Source organism: Eubalaena glacialis, chromosome 2 (genome assembly GCF_028564815.1).
Source record: "Eubalaena glacialis isolate mEubGla1 chromosome 2, mEubGla1.1.hap2.+ XY, whole genome shotgun sequence".
Taxonomy (NCBI): Eukaryota; Metazoa; Chordata; class Mammalia; order Artiodactyla; family Balaenidae; genus Eubalaena; species Eubalaena glacialis.
This window is the reverse complement of record NC_083717.1, coordinates 35882008-35906583: the sequence shown is the minus strand read 5'-3', so window position 1 is coordinate 35906583 and position 24576 is coordinate 35882008. Positions and strand designations below refer to the sequence as shown.

Below are 24576 nucleotides of genomic sequence, written 5' to 3'. Positions count from 1 at the left end.
GCTCCATCCTTTTCTGGTTTTGAATGTTGTGAGTCTGAAGTCCACCTGACTTCTTATTCTTATAGGGGACTTTTTTTTGTAATGCTTATACAATTCTTTCTTCATCCTCAAAGTTTTACTTTTTTAAACCAGGTATATTCATCTACACAAACATAGTGCTTTAAGACAACACAAATTTATTATCTCACAGTTCTGTAGGTCAGAAACCCAATAGATTCACCTGGTTTCTCTGGATCCCACTTGGCTAAAATCAAGATGTCTGTCAGCCTGAGCGCTTCTCTGAAGGCCCTAGGGTAGAATCCACTCCCAGGCTCATTCAGGAAGTTGGCAGAATTCAGGCCCGTGCAGTTGCAGAGCTGAAATCTCCATTTCCTTGCTGGCTGTTGGCCAGGAGTTGTTCTCAACTTCTGGAGGCCTCCTACATTCCTCAGCTCCTGGCCTCTTCCATCTTGGAGCCAGCAACAGCGGGTTGAGTACCTCTCAGGCTCTGAATCTCTCTTGCCTCTTGTTCTGCTGCATCTCTCTAACTCCAGCCAGAGAATTTTTTCTGTTTCTAAGGACTCATGTGATTAGATTAGGCCCACTAGGATAATCTCCCTATCTTGAGGTCATAACCTTAATCACATCTGCAGAATCCCTTTTGCAATGTAAGGTAACATATTCATAAATTCTAGGAATTAGGGTGTGGACATCTTTGGGGGGGGCATTATTCTGCTGAAAGCTCTAGATTTTTATGTTAATCATTTTTTCATCACTTTTTCCTGGAAGACAGCGTACCTTTCCAAGCTGTATTTTAGGCACATTTTTCGCATATTTTATTTACGAACACTTTTTTTCTGTTTCATGTGTTGAAACCTCTACTTGAAGAATCCAGTTGTCTTCAATATTGGATTATTTAGGTTCTCTCTCATTTTATCTCCAAAAACTGCATTAAAAATCAATTTTAGAGAGGTATAATTTACATACAAAAGCTGTCTATTCAAAGTGATGAGTTTTAACAGATGTACACAACCATAAAACCCCAGCCCCATTCAAGATACAAAACATTCCCATCACCCCAAAAGCTTCTTTTGCAGCCCATCCCTCCTTTCACCCCTCTAATTGCTTTAAAAGCTTCTCTTTCTCTCTCTCTCAACACTGCATTCACTTCCAAGTCTTGCTTCTATGTCATTAATTTGATTTTCAGCCATATTTCTTCTGTTTTTCCTCTTAGTTCTGAATTATTTGTTAGTTTCTAATAATGTTATGTTTCATAGTTTGTTTCTTCAGCTCCATAGTTTTCCATTTTATTCTTTTATCATCTTGTGTCTAAGCTCTCATGTTAGTGAATTGCTCTTCTTTTAAGTTCTTCTATTGTGCAAAGACATAGGGAACATGCTCTGTTTCTCTGGTTTTGTTGTGCCCAGACATTGCTCTTCAAATGCTTGTGTGCAGCTGTGCTCCATTCTTTTCTTTAAAAAAAATTACTGTGGGAGAGAAACAAAAACAAAACAAGATTCAGAACTGCATGAACACTATACTATCTTTCCTTTAAATAAAAAATAATACATAGAAGAAGATCATGCTAGAAGATGCATACATTTTGGAGTTGCCATGGCTCCCCACGTCATCTCCCCCAAATCATTCATGGCTAATTTGGACAGCTCTGACATTTGTTTTTTAAGAGGACCCTTAAAGGGATCTTTGAAAACCAACTTGAGGAAATTCCCTGGTGGTACAGTGGTTAGGACTCTGTGCTTTCACTTTTGAGGGCCCGGGTTCTATCCCTGGTCTGGGAACTAAGATCCCACAATCCCCCAAATTTTTTTAATTAAAAAATTGAACAGAAAAACAACTTGAAAGATCCAGGACACCTAGAAAAATATCAAGTGTAACCATCATTTGCCCTGTTGGGAATTGAGGTGAGCCTTCCTCTCAGGATTCTGAATCTACAAGACACAGGGGTCCAATCTGAATGAAAAAAATCTACTTTCCATTAAAACATAATCCCAAATTTTAAGTTTTTATTACAAAGGCGAAAAGAGAAAAATATTAATGATCATAGAAGTACCGTATTCATATGGTTAGAAAGTTCAAACCTTTTAAAGCTGCAAAACAAAAAGTAAAAGCCTCCCTCTACACACTCCAGTTCCCAACTCTTGCAATTGCTTCCTGAAAAGAGAAATTATACGTAAATCAACATATATAGACATATAGCTATAAATATATACTATATATATAGTATATACACTATATATGTATATATATGCCCTTTTGTGTATTTAGACAAAAGATCATAGTATATATATCCCATACTTATTTCATTTAACAGTCTTCAAGAGAAGACTATTCCTTATCAATCACATAGACTCACCTCCTTCTTTTAAATGACCTCATCTTATTACATTGTATGGATGCATCATCTTAAATTTAATCAGTCTCCTCCTTTCCAGTTCTACCGTGGGAAAGCAGCAAGCAAAGAAGAGAGTAAACATGCAAATATTACTCCAATACCACTCCATCCTGAGAAGTTAAGCAAAACCTTTCATGGAAAATGAGGATTAGAGAATAGAGTTTCCCACTAACAATTTTCAACCCAGGAAACAAAATGCAGAAAAGGAGGAGTTATTGATATTTCTTTATTGGGCTCATCTAGAGCAATGGTGTTTCAATTCTGCTGATTGGTATGTGCTATTGTGTACAACTGTAATGAAGCCTTATCTAGGGAAAGAAGCTTAGATGACTCTGAGAGACCCTTGTAACCATATCATTCTGAGATTTTAAACATTAAGCCTTGGAACTGCATTTTAAGCAAACATCTCAGCAGCATTTTCTGAAGTTAGTACAACATTATCCCATGAATAGAGGCGTATATTCACTTAAATTTAGGAAATGATGCACTTCATATTCCCCTCTTAAATATGTATGGTATGCATTCATATCATAGTTTTTGGGAAAGTTTTGCAGTAAATAAACCTATTCAACCTTATTGAAAGCAAAGTTTCCCAGACTTATTCTATTACAGCACTCTTTCCAGCCTATTACTTGTTAATATCTTATGATGCAAATGTTCCTTCAGAGTATCTTTAAAATATATGTCCCTATTGAATCTATGTTTTAAATTCAGTGCAGGAATCAGTAAACATTTTCTGTAAAGAGCCAGATAATAAATATTTTAGGTTTTGAAGACCAAACAGTCTATATTGCAAATACTCAGCTCTGCCGTGTAACACAAAAGCAGCCATAAACAATGGGTGAACAAGTGACCATGGCTGTATTCCAATAAATCTTTAATTACGGACACACATTGAATTTTATGTCATTTTCACATGACACAAAGTATTATCCTTCTTTTTTTCCCCCCAGCCATTGAAAACTATAAAAATCATTCTTAACAGGTAGGCTGGATTTGACCTTTGTAGGCCTTTGGTCTACAGACCAAAGGGTGACACCCTATGATTTAGTGGATAATGATTCAGGATAAGAAATAAATGCTTTTATTCAGTCAGATTGGGTAACACCTGGGATATTTTCAAGAAGATTCAGAAGTTTTGTGTATTTATATATTAAATAGAAACAAATATTAAAGCTTCATCCACTTTTCAGAAAGCATTTGTTATCCTACAGCTTAACTCCTAAATATCGAGACATTTTAATAAAACTCTGCCTGTTAAGAAAGGGTAAGCTCAATAAAGATTTCTTGAATAAATACTGGTGAACATCTCCATATTATAAAAGAAATCAGAGTAGAAATGATCTCTACACAATGGTTTATTTATTACCAGATCTTAAAGAAAACCTTTTAGTGATGATCTGCAAAGGTCAGAGCACAGAATTTGAATTATAAAATGGGCACAAAAGTTCAGTGTATCTCTGGTGCAAATTTCTTTCCGTGGCTGACGGGGTTGGAACATTTGTCAACGACACATTTTTGAGCACCAACAAAAGGACAGCATTCCAAACATATTGAATTCCCTCTGGATGAAGTTACTTTTTTCCTTCATAGAATGCTTGTCACTCCTTTTGTGGCCTCTCTTGAATGATTGCCCGTGTCCTCCCCCGACCCGGGGCTCCCCCGTTTCCCGCAGGTTCATTCCGGAGCCCTGGTCCGCCTGCAGCACCACGTGTGGGCCAGGCGTTCAGGTGCGAGAGGTGAAGTGCCGCGTGCTCCTGACGTTCACGCAGACGGAGACCGAGCTACCCGAGGAAGAGTGTGAAGGCCCCCGGCCGCCCACCGAGCGGCCCTGCCACCTGGAACCCTGTGATGAGAGCCCCATCTCCCGTGAGCTGGCCGCCTCCCAGCAGGAGCAGGACAGTGAGATGACTTACGACTGGGAGTATGCTGGGTTCACCCCTTGCACCGCCACGTGTTTGGGAGGTATGTGATTTTTTGTTTAAGGGACAGTTAGGTCTTGCATTGCGGGTGGTTTGAGAAATCGCTAAATCGGTTAAGCCAAATATGCAAATTAGCAGAAGTCAAAAGGAGGTTAAGGTTGAATAATTGAAAACTATGCCTTTTCTTTTTTTCAGTTTTCATCGTGATTATTCTAGAAAGATAAAGGACTAGTGGCACTGTAGCCTATGCTCCTTGGCCTAAGCATCCGCCTAACTGAGATGGAGCGAGAGGTCACTGATTAATAGAGAATAAATAGGAAAATGCAGAAATGATTAGTTAAGGCAATCTTGTGCATAAAACAGAATTACAGATTGAGGCAGCCTGGGATTGCCCTATCTGATGCAACTCTTGGTCAGAAGGCATCCTCAGAAAATATTTAGGCCCATACCTGCACATTGGACCAGAAACCAGTGCAGAGCACACTGATCACCATGATTTATGTGTGTGTACGTGTGGGGTAACACGCGTAGCCAGGGGACCCTGTTAGGATTAGGAAGTGGTAATATAGTCAGGGGACCCCACTGGGGTGGAAGTTGGCCCCAAGGTGCTTTAAGCCTTCCAGGATCCAAAAGGGAGTGGGTGAGCAGGGGGCGGGAGTCCAGATAGTCATTCTTTCTCTGTTGGAAGGAAAAAGACAGAAATAATCAATGGGAAACCTAGATCCTCTACTAACATGAAGGAGACTCATCTCATCAGGAATCCAGGCCCCTGACATCCTATCACTGACTCCTGACTGTGCCTTCCTGCCAGCTGTCATGGCTAAAGTTGGGGGCTAGCAATGCTCTGACTTCAGTCCCAGCCAATGGTGGAAAAGATAAGGAAGCTATTGCCATAGGAGGCAATTGGCTCAAGAGCAGGCTCCACTCCTCCTGGCAGCCCCACGCCCATTACTAAGAGCTCGCGATCGGGTCTTAGAGCTCACAGACCAGTCATTGTGCCCGAGCCTCTCCTCTTTTGCCCCTCAGGCTCTTGAGTACATTCTCAATCCTTGCCATCCAATCACTGTGACTTCATGGTATCTGTCTTTCTCCTTTCTTGTCTAATCAACCTGTCAACCCACCTATCGTAGACACCAGCCTGTCAATAAACCCAGATGAGGTGGTGTGTGCTTTACCCCCAGGTTTCAGCTAAGCTACTGCCTTTCGCCTGGAGGTACACATGTGCAAGTTAGGAGAAGAACCCTTATCTGCCTCCAGATTCTCTCTATCTCTTACTTGCTTCTCCCTGGTTCCTAGAAGCCCATCCCAACTAGCCAGGAATTTAGCCTGGTTCACTTGGACCCTAAATGTCTGCTGTGTCTCTTCCCTTCCGGGCACATAAGTCTCAGTTACCTGCACACTGCCACATGTCTGCTGTTGCCCCAAAACCTAACTCCTGCTCCCTCTGGGTTCAGGGTCCTGGACACGTCTTTTGTTGTATCTTGGAAACCTTAAGACTGATATGCCCTTGGCAATCTGGGAGCTAGTACTTTCTTGATGAATCTGGGGAAACCCTCTAGAGATAGTCACTGGGATGCAAAAATGTTCTCCTATTCAATTACAATTATAGATGTCTAGAACTTTCTACTACATGACTACAAAATGCAGCTATCTCTACCACTTCTGAGCCACTACATTGCTGTATTTTCACCAGAGACTTGGAGCTTTGTCTTTCATTATGAGAGCAGAAATAAGCCCTGCTATTCCTTGCATACCCCCAAACTACCGTGTTAATCTCAGGCTTTTAAATACTGCCATTGATAGAATTACTGTTGCATCTAGTACTCTGTCATCCTTGACTTCAGTTCTTTTCCTGACTGGGAAGGCCCTCTCCAGATGGGAAAATATGGCTTGTTGGGTCCTTGGAACTCAACAGGCCACTAGGAGTTGCCCAAGGAAAATTGACCAGGTAAATTCTGATTCAGTTGGGAGAGTCTATTAGACCTCATTTTTGGAGACTGATGCCAAAATGTTAGGATCTGCTGTGTTCCCAGTGTCCACTAAGACAGCCCTAGTTTCCACCTCCAGGATGCCTGGACCCCCTGGAATGATTTTCTATTTTTTTGGTAACAACTTTATTAAGATATTAATTCACATACCATACGATTTATATATTTAAAGTATACAATTTGGAGTTTTTAAGTATATTCACCAAGTTGTGCAGCCATCATCACAATCAGTTTTAGAACACTTTCCCCCCAAAAGAACCCTGTATCCTTAAGAAATCACTCCCCATTTTCCCTCAAGCCCCCATTTCCCTGCTAGCAGCAGCCTCTGGCAACTACTAATCTACTTTCTATTTATTCTGGACATTTCATATAAATGGAATCACACAATAAGTGATCTTCTGTGACCCCTTTCTTTAGAGTGTTTTCAATGTTCATCCATGTTGTAGCATAAGTCAGTACTTCATTTCTTTTTAGGACTGAATACTATTCCATTGTATGGCTATATCACATTTATCCATTCATCAGTTAGAATTTGGATTATTCTCATGTTTTTGGTATTATGAAAAATACTGCTCTGAACATTCATGTTCACATCTTTGTATGGACATATGTCTTCATTTCTCTTGGGTATATACTTAGGAATAATAGCATGACCAGGATCTGTTTAAAACGTAAAAGTTTTTGTGAAACTTGACTAATTCAGTTTATCCTTATGGGCACTGTGGACCTTTTGGCCTATTGTGAGGAGAAAAATGCCTTGCACATGTTAGAAATGCATTTCAGTATTCAGATGGTTGATGGGAATGTGTCCATTTGTTTCTGACATCCTTTTGTGTATCTGGAACGCATTTTACAAATTTTAATAGCCCTCAACTTGGTAATCTTTCAACTTTCAGTTAAACAGAATTTAGCCTTGTGAGGGTGCCTTGAGTTGTGTAATTCAGAATTATATCATTAAGATGAACCTTGGATACCCACTAACCCAAATTTTACAGTTGGGGAAGCTGAGGATCAGAGGGCATCACACAGTCCAAAACAGAAAACGAACAGCTTAATTGTCGTTCTTTAGAGAGGGTTGATTGAACTGTCAGCGCTTATAATAAGCTTCTTAACTTTGTAAAAAGTAATGTTTTTAATTTCTTGGGTTCAAGCTTAAAATTTCCTTTTAAATACATAACTAAATTCTATAAAAACTGGAAAGCTTGGAGGATTATAAAATCCTCTATAAATGCAGGAAACCGGACACCTGCTCTGCGCTAGACTCCATGCTCTGCACTTGCTTCTGGGCTCAATATCAGGGTATAAAATGAAGGCACAGTCCTTGTCCTGATGGAGTGCAGCTTTTGATTATTTGGGCTTTACTGTCTCTACTGCATTACTTATAGGCAGTGATACTTGCCTCTCTGTGATCCATTTTAATGTGGTTTTAGAGGCTTGGCCTCTACAAGTCCACTTATGTGTGGTTTTGAATGTGGGTTTTTAACCCTCACCCTGGATAATAGGGAGGGTAAGTCTGCAGTGTCTGAAAACCACAGGAAAGTAGAATTTCCACAGGCATATAGTTATTTCTTCAACATTCCTGTTTCTGGTAGAAAAATAAGATACGCAAATTATAGATTTCCAAAAAGATAAACTTTCGGTCACATCCTGATATTGTGTATTTGTATATTCTAACTTGCCTTCACATCATACAGGAAATAAAAGTAAATCCGTTTGTTGTCATTACTGATGATTAAGAACGTTGTACAAATCTGCTTTCATACTGGAGTGGCAACAGAGAATTCTTTTTCAATTCCCAAAAGTGTGAAGCATGCAGACATATTCAATTTCCATCTTCCAGAGTGTGTGTATGTATGTATGTATACAGCATTGTGTTGTGTGTGTGTGTGTATGTGTGTGTGTGTATGTGTGCGTGTGTACATACATGTACATTCTAGAAGTTATGCTTACCTTTTTAATACCCTCTGGTAAGGTTTTGTAATTTACTACATCATAAACATTCCTCACTAAAGTTTTCTTTGGTATCTTATATTATTTGTTGCATTTATGACCTTTCATTTTCACCCTTGTATTTTCTAAAAGCACAGGCTAGTAGCATACACATGGACTTTGAGGCCTGGCCCCATTTTTGAACCCTAGTTCTGCCACTCCCTTTGGGCTAGTTATTTAAGTTTGTAGAGGTTTATTTTTGTAAAATGAGAAGAGCCATATCTACCGTATTAGGATTAATGAAAGGATTAACTGTGATTCTTTTTTGTTTTTAACATCTTTATTGGAGTATAATTGCTTTACAATGGTGTGTTAGTTTCTGCTTTATAACAAAGTGAATCAGCTATACGTATACATATATCCCCATATATTGCTCAGCCATAAAAAAGAAACGAAATTAACTGTGATTCTTAAACAAGGTTATGTTGGAGAGATGTTTAATCACAGTGCCTGACACATGGTATATAATAAATATTGGTGGGATGATTGGTTTATAATATAATAATAATAGGTTATTCATCTTATATTAGAATACTGTTTTTTTCCCCTTTTTAAAAAAAATCTGACTAAACTGCTGAAGCCCTTAATCCATCTAACAGTTTCCTAGTGCATTCTTCTGAATTCTTCAAGTAAATAATCATCTGCAATTAATGATGATTTTTCTCTTTCTATTTCCAGTAGTTATTTATCTTGTTTATGTTTTATATCTTACTGCATTGTCCAAAATTTCAAAAACGATAGTAAATAATGTGGATAATGCCAACTTTGCCTTGGTCTTGACATTAGCAGAAATCTCTCTATTGTTTCATTCAAAAACAACATCCTATAAATATTTAGTGCACGTTTCTTTGTGCCAAGCACTTGCCTAGGTGATAGGGACTCAGTAGTTCCTACCTTTGGAACTCAAATCTAGTGAGGGAAATGTGTTACTCACATAATCACACACACATGTATGTAAAGTTACAGCTGGTTATAGCAGCTACAGAAGAAGTATGTGGTGCTATGAAAGCATATAATAGGAGGAATTTGACCTAATTAGGGAAGTCAGGGAAAGCTTCCCTAAGAACAATTACACTCGAACTTAAATCTGAAAGATGAGGAATTAATTAAGCAAAAGAGAGGTTGGAGATGGTGGTACAAAGAGAATTTCCAGAAGAAAAAAGATCATGTGGAAGGGCCCTACGTGGCAGGAGGGCACATGGGACATTCCAGGAGCTGAAGAAGTCGGGCACAGCTGGGGTACTGAGAAAGACGGAGTTTAATGTGAGATGATGCTAGAGAGGAATGCAGGGGCCAGACAGTTAAGGCCTTACCGGCCGTGTTGATTTGGGTCTTTATCCCAAGATCAGTGAGAAGCCATTCAAGTCATTAAAGTGGGAGTTAATGATCAAATGTTTATTTATTTCAAAAAGGTTAGTCCAGTTGTATTGTAAAAAAGGGATTAGAAGGGTTCATAGCAGATGTAAGAGAGACCATCAAGGAAGCTTTTGCCTGGTCCAGGCAAGAGCTTGGGCTGAAGTGGTGATGATGATGATGGAGATGGAGTGAGCAGGTGACTTTGAGAGATGTTGAGAAGGGAAAAAGTCTGTCAGTGGAGTGGGCCAGTGGGAGTGAGGTGGCAGTTCTGAGTCCTAATATTCTTTTCTGAGATGATGAGTGCTGACAGGCGGTCCAGTTTGGCAGAAAGAAATCATGATTTCAGTTTGGACATAATGATTTTAAAGTGCCTTTAGACTTCCAAATGGAGATGCTAAAGAGACAGTTGAATGTGTGAATCTGAAGCAAAGTGGCAAGATCTAGTCTGGAAATATACATTTATGAGTCATCCGTGTACGGGGAGAATTGAAGCCAGGGGCATGGATGCAAATCTTCAGGAAGAGAACACCTGTGAGCTGTGGGGAGGGTCTAAGAATGAGCTCTGAGGAAATTCAACATCCACTGGCTGGGTGGAGGATACTGAGCCACAAAAGTCAATGCAATGAAGAGGTCAGCCAGATAGGAGCAAAACCAGGAGGGAGTGGTGTGGTGGGAACCGGAGTCGGCTGCGTTGGGGCCACTGAGAGGTGAAGTGAGGTAAACTGAGAATCAACACCAGGTCCAGCAAGGGGAAGTCACTGATGACTTAGAGGGTCAGTTCCATGGAGTGGTGGAGATGAAGTCAGACTTGAAAGGATGGAGGAGAGTGATAGGTGATGAAATGGAGATGAATAGATTCGATTTTCTGGTGGCAAAACTTATGATAAAGAAAACACAGAGAGGTAGAAGGCTAGAAGGCACAGTGGGTTAAGGGAGAGGTGTGTGTGTGTGCTGTCATCTAATGACAGAGAGCCTTGAGTGCATTTAAAAGGCAAGGAGAGGGGAAATTGACAGTAACACAATCATAGTAGGGGACTTTAACACCCCACTTTCCGCAATGGACAGATCATCCAAAATGAAAATAAGGAAACACAAGCTTTAGATGACACATTAAACAAGATGGACTTAATTGATATTTATAGGACATTCCATCCAAAAACAACAGAATACATTTTCTTCTCAAGTGCTCATGGAACTTTCTCCAGGAGAGATCATATCTTGGGTCACGAATCAAGCCTTGGTAAATTTAAGAAAATTGAAATTGTATCAAGTATCTTTTCTGACCACAGTGCTATGAGACTAGATATCAGTGACAGTAAAAAATCTGTAAAAAATACAAACACATGGAGGCTAAACAATACACTACTAAATAACCAAGAGATCACTGAAGAAATCAAAGAGGAAATCAAAAAATGCCTAGAAACAAATGACAATGAAAACATGATGACCCAAAACCTATGGGATGCAGCAAAAGCAGTTCTAAGAGGGAAGTTTATAGCAATACAATCCTACCTTAAGAAACAAGAAAATTCTCAAGTAAACAACCTAACATTACACGTAAAGCAATTAGAGAAAGAAGAACAAAACCCCCTCAAAGTTAGCAGAAAGAAAGAAATCATAAAAATCAGATCAGAAATAAATGAAAAAGAAATGAAGGAAACAATAGCAAAGATCAATAAAACTAAAAGCTGGTTCTTTGAGAAGATAAACAAAATTGATAAATCATTAGCCAGACTCATCAAGTAAAAAAGGGAGAAGACTCAAATCAACAGAATTAGAAATGAAAAAGGAGAAGTTGCAACTGACACTGCAGAAATACAAAACATCATAAGAGACTACTACAAGCAACTATATGCCAATAAAATGGACAACCTGGAAGAAATGGACAAATTCTTAGAAAAGCACAATCTTCTGAGACTGAACCAGGAAGAAATAGAAAATATAAACAGACCAATCACAAGCACTGAAATTGAGGCTGTGATTAAAAATTTTCCAACAGACAAAAGCCCAGGACCAGATGACTTCACAGGCGAATTCTATCAAACGTTTAGAGAAGAGCTAACACCTATCCTTCTCCAACTCTTCCAAAGTATAGCAGAGGGAGGAACACTCCCAAACTCATTCTACGAGGCCACCATCACCCTGATACCAAAACCATACAAAGATGTAACAAAGAAAGAAAGCTACAGGCCAATATCACTAATGAACATAGATGCAAAAGTCCTCAACAAAATACTAGCAAACAGAATGCAACAGCACATTAAAAGGATCATACACCATGATCAAGTGGGGTTTATCCCAGGATTACAAAGATTCTTCAGTATACGCAAATCAATCAATGTGATACACCATATTAACAAATTGAAGGAGAAAAACCATATGATCATCTCAATAGATGCAGAGAAAGCTTTTGACAAAATTCAACACTCATTTATGATAAAAACCCTCCAGAAAGTAGGCATAGAGGGAACTTACCTCAACATAATAAAGACCATGTATGACAAACCCACAGCCAACATCATTCTCAATGGTGAAAAACTAAACCATTTCCACTAAGATCAGGAACAAGACAAGGTTGCCCACTCTCACAACTGTTATTCAACATAGTTTTGGAAGTTTTAGCCACAATAAAAGGAATCCAAATCGGAAAAGAAGAAGTAAAACTGTCACTGTTTGCAGATGACATGATACTATACATAGAGAATCCTAAAGATGCTACCAGAAAACTTCTAGAGCTAATCAATGAATTTGGTAAAGTAGCAGGATACAAATTTAATGCACAGAAATCTCTTGCATTCCTATACACTAATGATGAAAAACCTGAAAGAGAAATTAAGGAAACACTCCCATTTACCATTGCAACAAAAAGAATAAAATACCTAGGAATAAACCTACCTAAGTAGACAAAAGACCTGTACTCAGAAAACTATAAGACACTGATGAAAGAAATTATAGATGATACAAACAGATGGAGAGATATACCATGTTCTTGGATTGGAAGAATCAACATTGTGAAAATGACTATACTACCCAAAACAATCTACAGATTCAGTGCAATCCCTATCAAACTACCAATAGCATTTTTCACAGAACTAGAACAAAAAATATCACAATTTGTATGGAAACACAAAAGACCCCGAATAGCCAAGGCAATCTTGAGAAAGAAAAACAGAGCTGGAGGAATCAGGCTCCCTGACTTCAAACTATACCACAAAGCTACAGTAATCAAGACAGTATGGTACTGGCACAAAAACAGAATATGGATCAGTGGAACAGGATAGAAAGCACAAAGATAAACTCACGCGTGTATGGTCACCTTATCTTTGATAAAGGAGGCAAGAATATGCAATGGAGAAAAGACAGCCTCTTCAATAAGTGGTGCTGGAAAAACTGGACAGCTACATGTAAAAGAATGAAATTTGAACACTCCCTAACACCATACACAAAAATAAACTCAAAATGGATTAAAGACCTAAGTGTAAGGCCAGACACTATAAAACTCTTAGAGGAAAACATAGGCAGAACAGTCTAGGACATAAATCACAGCATGATCCTTTTTGACTCACCTCCTAGAGCAGTGGGAATAAAAACAAAAATAAACAAATGTGACCTAATGAAACTTAAAAGCTTTTGCATAGCAGAGGAAACCATAAACAAGACGAAAAGACAACCCTCAGAATGGGAGAAAATATTTGCAAATGAAGCAACTGAGAAAGGATTAATCTCCAAAATATGCAAGCAGCTCATGCAGCTCAATATCCAAAAAACAAACAACCCAATCCAAAAATGGGCAGAAGACCTAAATAGACATTTCTCCAAAGCAGATATACAGATTGCCAACAAACACATGAAAGGATGCTCAACATCACTAATCATTAGAGAAATGCAAATCAAAACTACAATGTGTCACCTCACATTGGCCAGAATGGCCATCACCAAAAAATCTACAAACAATAAATGCTGGAGAGGGTGTGGAGAAAAGGGAACCCTCTTGTACTCTTGGTGGGAATGTAAATTGATACAGCCACTATGGAGAACAGTATGGACGTTCCTTAAAAAACTAAAAATAGAACTACCATACAATCCAGCAATCCCACTACTGGGCGTATACCCTGATAAAACCATAGTTCAAAAAGAGTCATGTACCACAGTGTTCACTGCAGCTCTATTTACAATAGCCAGGACATGGAAGCAACCTAAGTGTCCATCGACAGATGAATGGATAAAGAAAATGTGGCACATATGTACAATGGAATATTACTCAGCCATAAAAAGAAACAAAATTGAGTTATTTGTAGTGAGGTGGATGGACCTAGAGTCTGTCATACAGAGTGAAGTAAGTCAGAAAGAGAAAAACAAACACTGTATGCTAACACAGATATATGGAATCTAAAAAAAAAAAAAAAAAAATGGATCTGAAGAACCCAGGAGCCGGACAGGAATATAGACACAGACATAGAAAATGGACTTGAGGACGCGGGGAGGGGGAAGGGTAAGCTGGGACTAAGTGAGAGAGTGGCATGGACATATACACACTACCAAATGTAACATAGATAGTGAGAAGCAGCCGCATAGCACAGGGAGATCAGCTCAGTGCTTTGTGACCACCTAGAGGAGTGGGATAGGGAGGGTGGGAGGGAGACGCAAGAGGGAGGGGATATGGGGATATATGTATACATATAGCTGATTCACTTTGTTATACGGCAGAAACTAACACAACATTGTAAAGCAATTATACTCCAATAAAGATGTTAAAAATAAAATAAAAATACACACACAAAAAAAAAGGCAAGGAGAAAGTTCAGAATGAAAGCAAAAGGCGAAGTATCAACAAATGTCCTAAGATGCAAGGGAGTGAAATTCAAAGCCTGGTTGTGGAGCTCAGTCTTAAATAGTTGGAGGAGCAGCTCCGAATGGAAACTGGCAAGGGAAAGGCGAGGATGGATGTGAGGGTAGGTGGGTTTATCTGCTTGATCGCAGGAAGTTCCTATCTGGTTGTTTCTGTTTGAGTGTGTGTGAATATTTGTGTGTGAGTGATTTTGTATGTGAATGCCCAGTTGTTTGAGGTCACATGTAGTATTCTTTTATGATACTTTTGACTTGATTACAATGTGCTAGTATTTAATTTAGGGTTTTCCATGCATGTATGAATGATATTGATGCACGTAGGTATCATATATTGAGCATGGTGGAGTACAAGATTGCCTTCCTGCAAATGGGAAAGTAGGACTGCAAGCTGATTTGGCCCACTATGGGCTCATTTTAGCATACTTCCCATGGAGATGTGTTCCCGACATGTTACATCAGCAATAGCTGTTTTGTTCTCTTCAAATCCCTTCAAATCATAACAGGCCTCTAGCTGTAGTTTCTTCCAGCTACTCTTGATATAATTGGTCACTTCCTTTCAGGCTCCAGTGATGTTTATGATGCCCTTCATAAGGCCAAATGGCTTTCAACCGTCCTTAATTTTTACCAGCTGTCTCCTCATCTGGCTCCTAAAAAGAACTCACCTATTTGGAGTGCTATAAAACTTGCATTTTCATACCAAAATGGCACTCATCTGGGTCCATACCATATTATGGTTCTACTTTTTTTCATTACCTGGGAGTTCATAGTAGTATTTATTCTATCATACTGGCTAATCAGCAGAGGGAAAAACCTATGCTAACTGTTCATTTCAATATGGCCCTAGGCTTTCATCTATCATATAGCATTGTATAAGGCAACACTATATGAAGTAGATCTGGTTTTTTTTCTTTTATAGATTTTTGTCATCAGGTTTGTACTAGTTTTGTGAGATGAATTGGAGTTTTCCATACCTTTCAATAATTTTAAATAGTTCATATCATAGATGCTATCTGTTTAAAAAGTTTGAAAGAATTTGTTCCTACAACTGTCTAAATTCAGTTCTTGCTTTTCCCTCTTGGGGGCAGGATTGAGGGGGGAGCATTGTGGCTGGATCTTTAACATCATTTTCAAGTTTCCCCCCTGCTTATTGTTATATACAAGGTCTTAATTTTAAAGTGAATTTCATAATTTAGATCTTCTTGGAAAAAAGTCATCTATTTCATGATATTAAAACCATCATCAAGAGATGCTCATCTAGTCTCAAGTTGCTTTAAGGCTTCCTCTTCTCTTTTTTCTTGTCACAAATAATGTGTAACCTAGTCACTCTTTTTGACCTAGGAGTTTTATAGGCAATGACTTTTAAAAAATTCTAATGTTTGGATTGGGGGGTGGGTTAATAGTTTATTATTCATTTATAGTTGGACTCTATTATGGTCAAGAATGTTACTTGCATAATTTCTGGCTTTTGGAATTTAGTGCAGTTTTCTTTATAGACTCATATAGGATCAATTTTTGTTAATGTTCCACTGGTGCTTAAAAAGAGCATATTACATCTGTTTCTAAGGGCCAAGGCTATTTGGTTATTTTATCAACATAATTTTCTTATTCAAATCATTTTCCCACTTTGAAAAATAATTTGATATGTTAAATAGTGGGTGTCATCTTAAAGGTTCTGACTATAGATTTTTTTATTGCTCCAGGTATTTCTTACTGGGTGTGTGTGTGTGTGTGTGTGTGTGTGTGTGTGACGTTACTTGGCATGTTGAATTTGTCAAGATTTGTTTGCAAGAAATCCAACTCAAACTAACCTTAAACCAACAAAAGGGAATGTATTAGCTCATTTATTGGCTCTGCTTCCCCTCATAGAGTCTGTGTTTTTACCCTTTAATTATGAATTCATTTCTTGATGTAGGCTTTGGATATTTTTTTGCCAAAGAAAAACAACCTTCTTACTATGACACTGTAGAAGTCAAATGTGAAGTGAAGGATGTTGCCTCATGCTACCAAAGGAATTTATTAGAAAAATTACATCGAAATTTCAACACTTGATTTATTTTATGACTTCTAAATGCATATTTGTGATTACTATCCACATTTTAAGTATAAGATGAAGTAAACTTATTTTTATAATTTTTACTTTTGAGGATAAAGGTTTGCTCAAACCTCTTGAAGTGAGAAGTGGTGAAGTCATGTTGTAGGTCCAGTACGTGGGAAGGGAGATATTCTCGTGGCCGTCTTTGGAAAAGGCATTCTACCTCAATAAGTATCCTAAATCGCCTATTAAACTTTTATATTTTTTTGAGTAAAGTTGCTTTAAGACCCAAAGATTTGTCACAAATGTTGTGAAATTCCATCAAAATGGTTAAAATGAGATAACTTTGGTGCTTTCAGACTCACCCCCTCAATCTCCAGAAAACGTTCCAGAATAGTCTCTAAGTGTAGTTTCTAAATAATTTTGATTACAAATTAAAATATATGTGAAAGATAACTGAATTTTTCTCAGATTAAAAAGAAATGAAACCTGCTAGAAAATGAACATCTATGTCCCTGTAAAATCACTAAGAAAGTTTGACATTTGCTGGTGAGAACCCAAGGTGTGATGTTGTAGGAGTGTCTCCTTGTATTTCAGGTTAGCCAGTGTTTATTTAAAAAAAGAAAAAGGTTCATGGAAGATGCATGGAGATTTAAGACTGCATCCTGCCATGGACAGGAGCATAAGATTACAACTGAAGAAAGCAAAAGAAAATTTAGTGAAAAGAACTGAACATCTCAAATACATATTTTATACATACTTTTGGCCTGTACTGCATTCTGCGAAATATTGTAAAATGGTTGAATTGAAACATGGCATTTGGAAAAAGAACCACAATCTTATAACATAATGGAACACACATTTTTGCATGAAACTGAATACATTTGCGTATTTCAAATAGCATAGTCAGTCGCTATTACAATTTTCATTTGATTTTTTTCATCAAAAGTTTCATTTATATTTTGTTCAGTTCTGATTTTCCAATAATTTTTTTTTTTTGTCTCAACAAAAAAAGAAGAGTGGTTGAGACATGGGCTTTGGGGTCAGACAGACCTGTCTAGCCTCAAAGGAAAAATGTGCCTGTGAAAGTTCATATTTGAACAGGGAAGCTGGTTGGCTGTATTGCATTTTGGAATCCCTCGGGTACAAAAGAAAGACCACTGAATTAGGAAGCAGGAAATCTGATTTTCAGTGTTGAATCTACCACTCTTTTGTGGTCTTCATTTCTCTCTCAACTGTTTCCTTATGATTAAATTAATAAAATGGAGATAATGATACCATTCTTTTGACCTCACAAGATTATGGTGGGCTCAAATAATGTATTTGAAAGTACTTCATACACTGCAAATCATTTTCCCAATGGGAGGCATTGCTGTTGTTTTTGCTAGTAATAGAAATATTACTAATGATAGTATTAGTGAACAGGAACTCCAACTCTAATGAAAATTTTAATAAGGGTTATGCATCCAATTTAGCACATATTCAATGATATAAAGAAAGTGTTATTCTTTAGGAGCTGATGTGAAAATTCCTCTTAGGGAAATTATTGTATATGTTTGGAAGGAACACTTCGATGATTCACTTGAGGGAACTCCTAGCTTTGAGTATATTTGGAATGCAGATCAGTCTGAAGGTGGATGGGGAGTCGGGATGCTCCTTAATGGCTTAAAGTGAGTATATTTGGGGGAGGGACGGTAGAGGGACTAAGTTTAAAAGGTGATGGAGAGAATATCAAAGACTGGGAGACTTTGCAAAATGCGAAGTCGTTTGCTCCACGTGTATCCTGAAATTCAGCCTGCAGCCACATAATATGGTCAAAAGGGCAGTAGCTTAAGCATGAGAAGTCTCAAGACCCTGTTTTCTTTTTTCCCCACAATGAGTTATTTTAAGTCATTTGCACTTTTTCTCTTTCCAACCTCCAGGCCATCAAGAAGCCATTGCAGTGTGCTTACACATCCAGACCCAGCAGACGGTCAACGACTCCTTGTGTGATATGGTCCACCGTCCTCCAGCAATGAGCCAGGCTTGTAACACGGAACCCTGCCCGCCCAGGTATGTGCTGTCTCATGCTCCCAGGACACACCGTCTGAATGGTAACACCCTCCCTTGCAGAGAAACACTTGTGTGCATTGAGACTGGCGGGTCCACCCAAAGTAGATCAGCCTAGCCTACTTCGGAGTTCTCCCTTCTCTGTTCAAGTTATGCCCCAGCCAAATTCTTGCTAAGGTGCACAGATACTGCCAGGTTCAGCAGGAAACCCCTTTAGTCTGACTTTTGTTTGCATCACACATGAATGAACATGAACTGGCCTGCTGCTGGGTCAGCAGTTTTGTTCTGTCTCCTGTCTGTCTCCTCAAGAACATTTCTTTGCCTAAAGCCACATCCAAGAGCACAGGATCTGAGTTTGAGTTGGCACTGGTACACAGTAGGTGCTCAATCCATATTTGTTGAATGACTGAGTGATCTCCTATTTGTTACCTAGAACTCACACCAGTGTGTTCTTACCTTCCCACTGATTTACCATAGATCTCAGATGATGGGGTGTAATGTTACAGGCCCCAAAGAGTAGGCGAGGTTGACTTATTTTTGGTCTCCTTGGTCTGAAAGTTTGAACTTAAAAGTTAATCTGCTTCCTTTCACAAGTCCTTTTAAGATCCTGGGGAATTTTATCAGAAGGAAGGGTAGGTTTTCCCCCTGTTCCTCTATCCCTGCGTGTTGCTGGCTACAGAGGATTATAACTCAGCATCACTGGTCTCTCACACAAGACCTTCCAAAATCCAGGCCCCATTTTTTTCTCTTCTCTGTCCTTTACCTTTATAATCTTGACCACTCTTCTGTGATAAATTTAAAACCAAACATTTAAAGCCCATTCCCAATCACCTCCTCTCTCTTGTTGCCAGATTCTTTTTCCTGCCTCTTAGTAATTATATCACCCATCTAATGAGGAACCTGTATTCACTAAAGGTGAGTTTAGTTATGTCTAGGACCCTAAGTAATTGAGGAAGTTTATTGTGTCCCATGCCATACGGGAGTAAGGATAGGTTTTTATGTTTATTCAGGAAATAAGTTGTGCTTCTGGAATTCTCTTGATCTTTCTGATTTTGATTCCATGAGATGTGTTGGCTATGAGGCAGAAACTCCTGCCTTCGTGGTCTGAAAGTGGTGAGGGTGAGGATCAAATAAGTCAGGGCATCCTGGAGATCCAGTCTTATGTATCCCACAGATGGGCCCTTTCCTTGTGGGTCTTGGTCTCTAACCTGCAGAGTCTTGGGAAGAGGCCAGCTCAATGCGTGCTTCATCCCTGGGGAGACCACACCTGCAGTGAGCCAGGCACAGGGTTTTATATAGCCGTGTTTCTTTTTTTTTTTTAATTTTTATTGGAATATAGTTGCTTTACAGTGTTGTGTTAGTTTCTGCTGTACAGCAAAGTGAATCAGCTATACATATACATATATATCCCCTCCTTTTTCCTTCCCATTTAGATCACCACAGAGCATTGAGTAGAGTTCCCTGTGCTATACAGTAGGTTCTCATTAGGACATGGAAGCAACCTAAATGTCCATCAACAGAAGAATGGATAAAGATGGGGTCCATTGCCATATTTCTGACTTAAGTTGTCGGCTAAGGAAATACGGGGAACTTCTCGACTTGTGTTAGAGCCATCTTGCTGTGCTCAGCTGAGAGGAGGCAGTAAAGACGTACAGACTTACTTTGGTGAGCAAGGCCCAGAAACAGCATAGGGAAATCTTCTTTCCTGGACATCCCATTTCCACCTCCAGGTTTACTGAATTCCAGAGTCATCCGTACCAGAACACTAGCAGAAAATTGCAGAAGAGACAATACAGTATGACTATTAGGATCTAACTGGGCGTCAGGATGCCCACTTTGTCTAGTCTGTCAGGAGCTTTCCAAGAACATCAAGCATATGGGAGGTGGTGCTGAGGCTATATCCATTTGGAACATCCCTTTCATCTTTTTTTTTTTTTAACACCTTTATTGGAGTATAATTGCTTTACAATGGTGTGTTAGTTTCTGCTTTATAACAAAGTGAATCAGTTATAAATATATCTCCATATTACTTCCCTCTTGCGTCTCCCTCCCTCCCACCCTCCCTATCCCACCCCTCTAGGTGGTCACAAAGCACCGAGCTGATCTCCCTGTGCTATGCGGCTGCTTCCCACTAGCTATCTATTTTACATTTGGTAGTGTATATATGTCCATGCCACTCTCTCACTTTGTCCCAGCTTACCCTTCCCCCTCCCCGTGTCCTCAAGCCCATTCTCTAGTAGGTCTGTGTCTTTATTCCCATCTTGCCACTAGGTTCTTCGTGACCTTTTTTTTTTTTTTTTTAGATTCCATATATATGTGGTAGCATACGGTATTTGTTTTTCTCTTTCTGACTTACTTCACTCTGTATGACAGACTCTAGGTCCATCCACCTCACTACAAATTACTCAATTTCGTTTCTTTTTATGGCTGAGTCATATTCCATTGTATATATGTGCCACATCTTCTTTATCCATTCATCTGTCGATGGACACTTAGGTTGCTTCCGTGTCCTGGCTATTGTAAATAGAGCTGCAATGAACATTGTGGTACATGACTCTTTTTGAATTATGGTTTTCTCAGGGTATATGCCCAGTAGTGGGATTGCTGGGTGGTATGGTAGTTCTATTTCTAGTTTTTTAAGGAACCTCCATACTGTTCTCCATAGTGGCTGTATCAATTTACATTCTCACCAACAGTGCAAGAGGGTTCCCTTTTCTCCACACCCTCTCCAGCATTTACTGTTTGTAGATTTTTTGATGATGGCCATTCTGACCGGTGTGCGATGATACCTCATTGTAGTTTTGATTTGCATTTGTCTAATGATTAATGATGTTGAGCATTCTTTCATGTGTTTGTTGGCAATCTGTATATCTTCTTTGGAGAAATATCTGTTTAGCTCTTCTGCCCATTTTTGGATTGGGTTGTTTGTCTTTTTCATATTGAGCTGCATGAGCTGCTTGTGAATTTTGGAGATTAATCCTTTGTCAGTTGCTTCACTTGCAAATATTTTCTCCCATTCTGAGGGTTGTCGTCTCGTCTTGTTTATGGTTTCCTTTGCTGTGCAAAAACGTTTAAGTTTCGTTAGGTCCCATTTGTTTATTTTTTTATTTTTTAATAAATTTATTTATTTATTTATATTTAGTTTTGGCTGTGTTGGGGCTTCGTTTCTGTGCGAGGGCTTTCTCCAGTTGCGGCAAGCGGGGGCCACTCTTCATCGCGGTGCGCGGGCCTCTCATTATCGCGGCCTCTCTTGTTGCGGAGCACAGGCTCCAGACGCGCAGGCTCAGTAGTTGTGGCTCACGGGCCCAGTTGCTCCGCGGCATGTGGGATCTTCCCAGACCAGGGCTCGAACCCGTGTCCCCTGCATTGGCAGGCGGATTCTCAACCACTGCACCACCAGGGAAGCCCCCATTTGTTTATTTTAGTTTTTATTTCCATTTCTGTAGGAGGTGGGTCAAAAAGGATCTTGCTGTGATTTATGTCATAGAGTGTTCTGCCTATGTTTTCCTCTAAGAGTTTGATAGTGTCTGGCCTTACATTTAGGTCTTTAATCCATTTTGAGTTTATTTTTGTGTATGGTGTTAGGGAGTGTTCAAATTTCATTCTTTTACATGTAGCTGTCCAGTTTTCCCAGCACCACTTATTGAAGAGGCTGTCTTTTCTCCATTGTATATTCTTGCCTCCTTTATCAAAGATAAGGTGACCATATGTGTGTGGGTTTATTTCTGGGCTTTCTATCCTGTTCCATTAGTCTATATTTCTGTTTTTGTGCCACTGCCATACTGTCTTGATTACTGTAGCTTTGTAGTATAGTCTGAAGTCAGGGAGCCTGATTCCTTTAGCTCCGTTTTTCTTTCTCAAGATTGCTTTGTCTGGGGCTTCCTTGGTGGCGCAGTGGTTGAGAATCCGCCTGCCAGTGCAGGGGACACGGGTTCGAGCCCTGGTCTGGGCAGATCCCACATGCCGCGGAGCAACTAGGCCCGTGAGCCACAACTACTGAGCCTGCGCGTCTGGAGCCTGTGCTCTGCAACAAGAGAGGCCGCGATAGTGAAAGGCCCGCACACCACGATGAAGAGTGGCCCCTGCTTGCGCAGCTAGAGGAAGCCCTTGCACAGAAACGAAGACCCAACACAGCCAAAAATAAATAAATAATTAATTTAAAACTTTTAAAAAAAAAGATTGCTTTGGCTATTCGGGGTCTTTTGTTTTTTCATACAAATTGTGAAATTTTTTGTTCTAGTTCTGTGAAAAATGCCGGTGGTAGTTTGATAAGGATGCATTGAATCTGTAGATTGCTTTGGGTAGTAGAGTCATTTTCACAATGTTGATTCTTCCAATCCAAAAACATGGTATATCTCTCCATCTATTTGTATCATCTTTAATTTCTTTCATCAGTGTCTTATAATTTTCTGCATACAGGTCTTTTGTATCCTTAGGTAGGTTTATTCCTAGGTATTTTATTCTTTTTGTTGCAATGGTAAATGGGAGAGTTTTCTTAATTTCACTTTCAGATTTTTCATCATTAGTGTATAGGAATGCAGAAGATTTCTGTGCATTAATTTTGTATCCTGCTACTTTACCAAATTCATTGATTAGCTCTAGTAGTTTTCTGGTAGCTTATTTAGGATTCTCTATGTATAGTATCATGTCATTTGCAAACAGTGACAGCTTTACTTCTTCTTTTCCGATTTGGATTCTTTTTATTTCTTTTTCTTCTCTGATTGCTGTGGCTAAAACTTCCAAAACTATGTTGAATAATAGTGGTGAGAGTGGGCAACCTTGTCTTGTTCCTGATCTTTGTGGAAATGATTTCAGTTTTCAGCATTGAGGATGATGTCGGCTGTGGGTTTGTCATATATGGCCTTTATTCTGTTGAGGTAAGTTCCCTCAATGCCTACTTTCTGGAGGGTTTTTATCATAAATGGGTGTTGAATTTTGTCAAAAGCTTTCTCTGCATCTATTGAGATGATCATATGGTTTTTCTCCTTCAATTTGTTAATATGGTGTATCACATTGATTGATTTGTGTATATTGAAAAATCCTTGCATTCCTGGGATACACCCCACTTGATCCTGGTGTATGATCCTTTTAATATGCTGTTGGTTTCTGTTTGCTAGTATTTTATTGAGGATTTTTGCATCTATGTTCATCAGTGATATTGGCCTGTAGTTTTCTTTCTTTGTGACATCTTTGTCTGGTTTTGGTATCAGGGTGATGGTAGCCTCGTAGAATGAGTTTGGGAGTGTTCTTCCCTCTGCTATATTTTGGAAGAGGTTGAGAAGGATAGTGTTAGCTCTTCTCTAAATGTTTGATAGAATTTGCCTGTGAAGCCATCTGGTCCTGGGCTTTTGTCTGTTGGAAGATTTTTAATCACAGTTTCAATTTCAGTGCTCGTGTTTGGTCTGTTCATATTTTCTATTTCTTCCTGGTTCAGTCTCGGAAGGTTGTGCATTTCTAAGAATTTGCCCATTTCTTCCAGGTTGTCCATTTCATTGGCATATAGTTGCTTGTAGCAATATCTCATGATCCTTTGTATTTCTGCAGTGTCAGTTGTTACTTCTCCTTTTTCATTTCTAATTCTGTTGATTTGAGTCTTCTCCCTTTTTTTCTTGATGAGTCTGGCTAATGGTTTTATCAGTTTTGTTTATCTTCTCAAAGAATCAGCTTTTAGTTTTATTGATCTTTGCTATCGTTTCCTTCATTTCTTTTTCATTTATTTCTGATCTGATCTTTATGATTTCTTTCCTTCTGCTACTTTGAGGTTTTTTTGTTCTTCTTTCTCTAATTGCTTTAGGTGTAAGGTTAGTTTGTTTGTTTGAGATGTTTCTTGTTTCTTAAGGTAGGATTGTATTGCTATAAAATTCCCTCTTAGAACTGCTTTTGCTGCATCCCATAGGTTTTGGGTCATCGTGTTTTCATTGTCATTTGTTTCTAGGTATTTTTTGATTTCCTCTTTGATTTCTTCAGTGATCTCTTGGTTATTAAGTAGTGTAATTTTTA

At 39.0% G+C, this 24576-nt stretch overlaps 1 protein-coding gene across 1 annotated transcript in view; it reads left to right on the top strand.

Moving 5' to 3' along the window:
* ADAMTSL3 (ADAMTS like 3) overlaps positions 1-24576 on the top strand; it is a 374428-nt gene that overhangs the window by 242295 nt on the left and 107557 nt on the right. Inside the window, exons 16-17 of the mRNA XM_061179848.1 lie at positions 4068-4357; positions 18450-18579. Of these exons, the coding sequence (XP_061035831.1) occupies positions 4068-4357; positions 18450-18579 (420 nt within the window). The remainder of the gene's footprint in view (positions 1-4067; positions 4358-18449; positions 18580-24576) is intronic.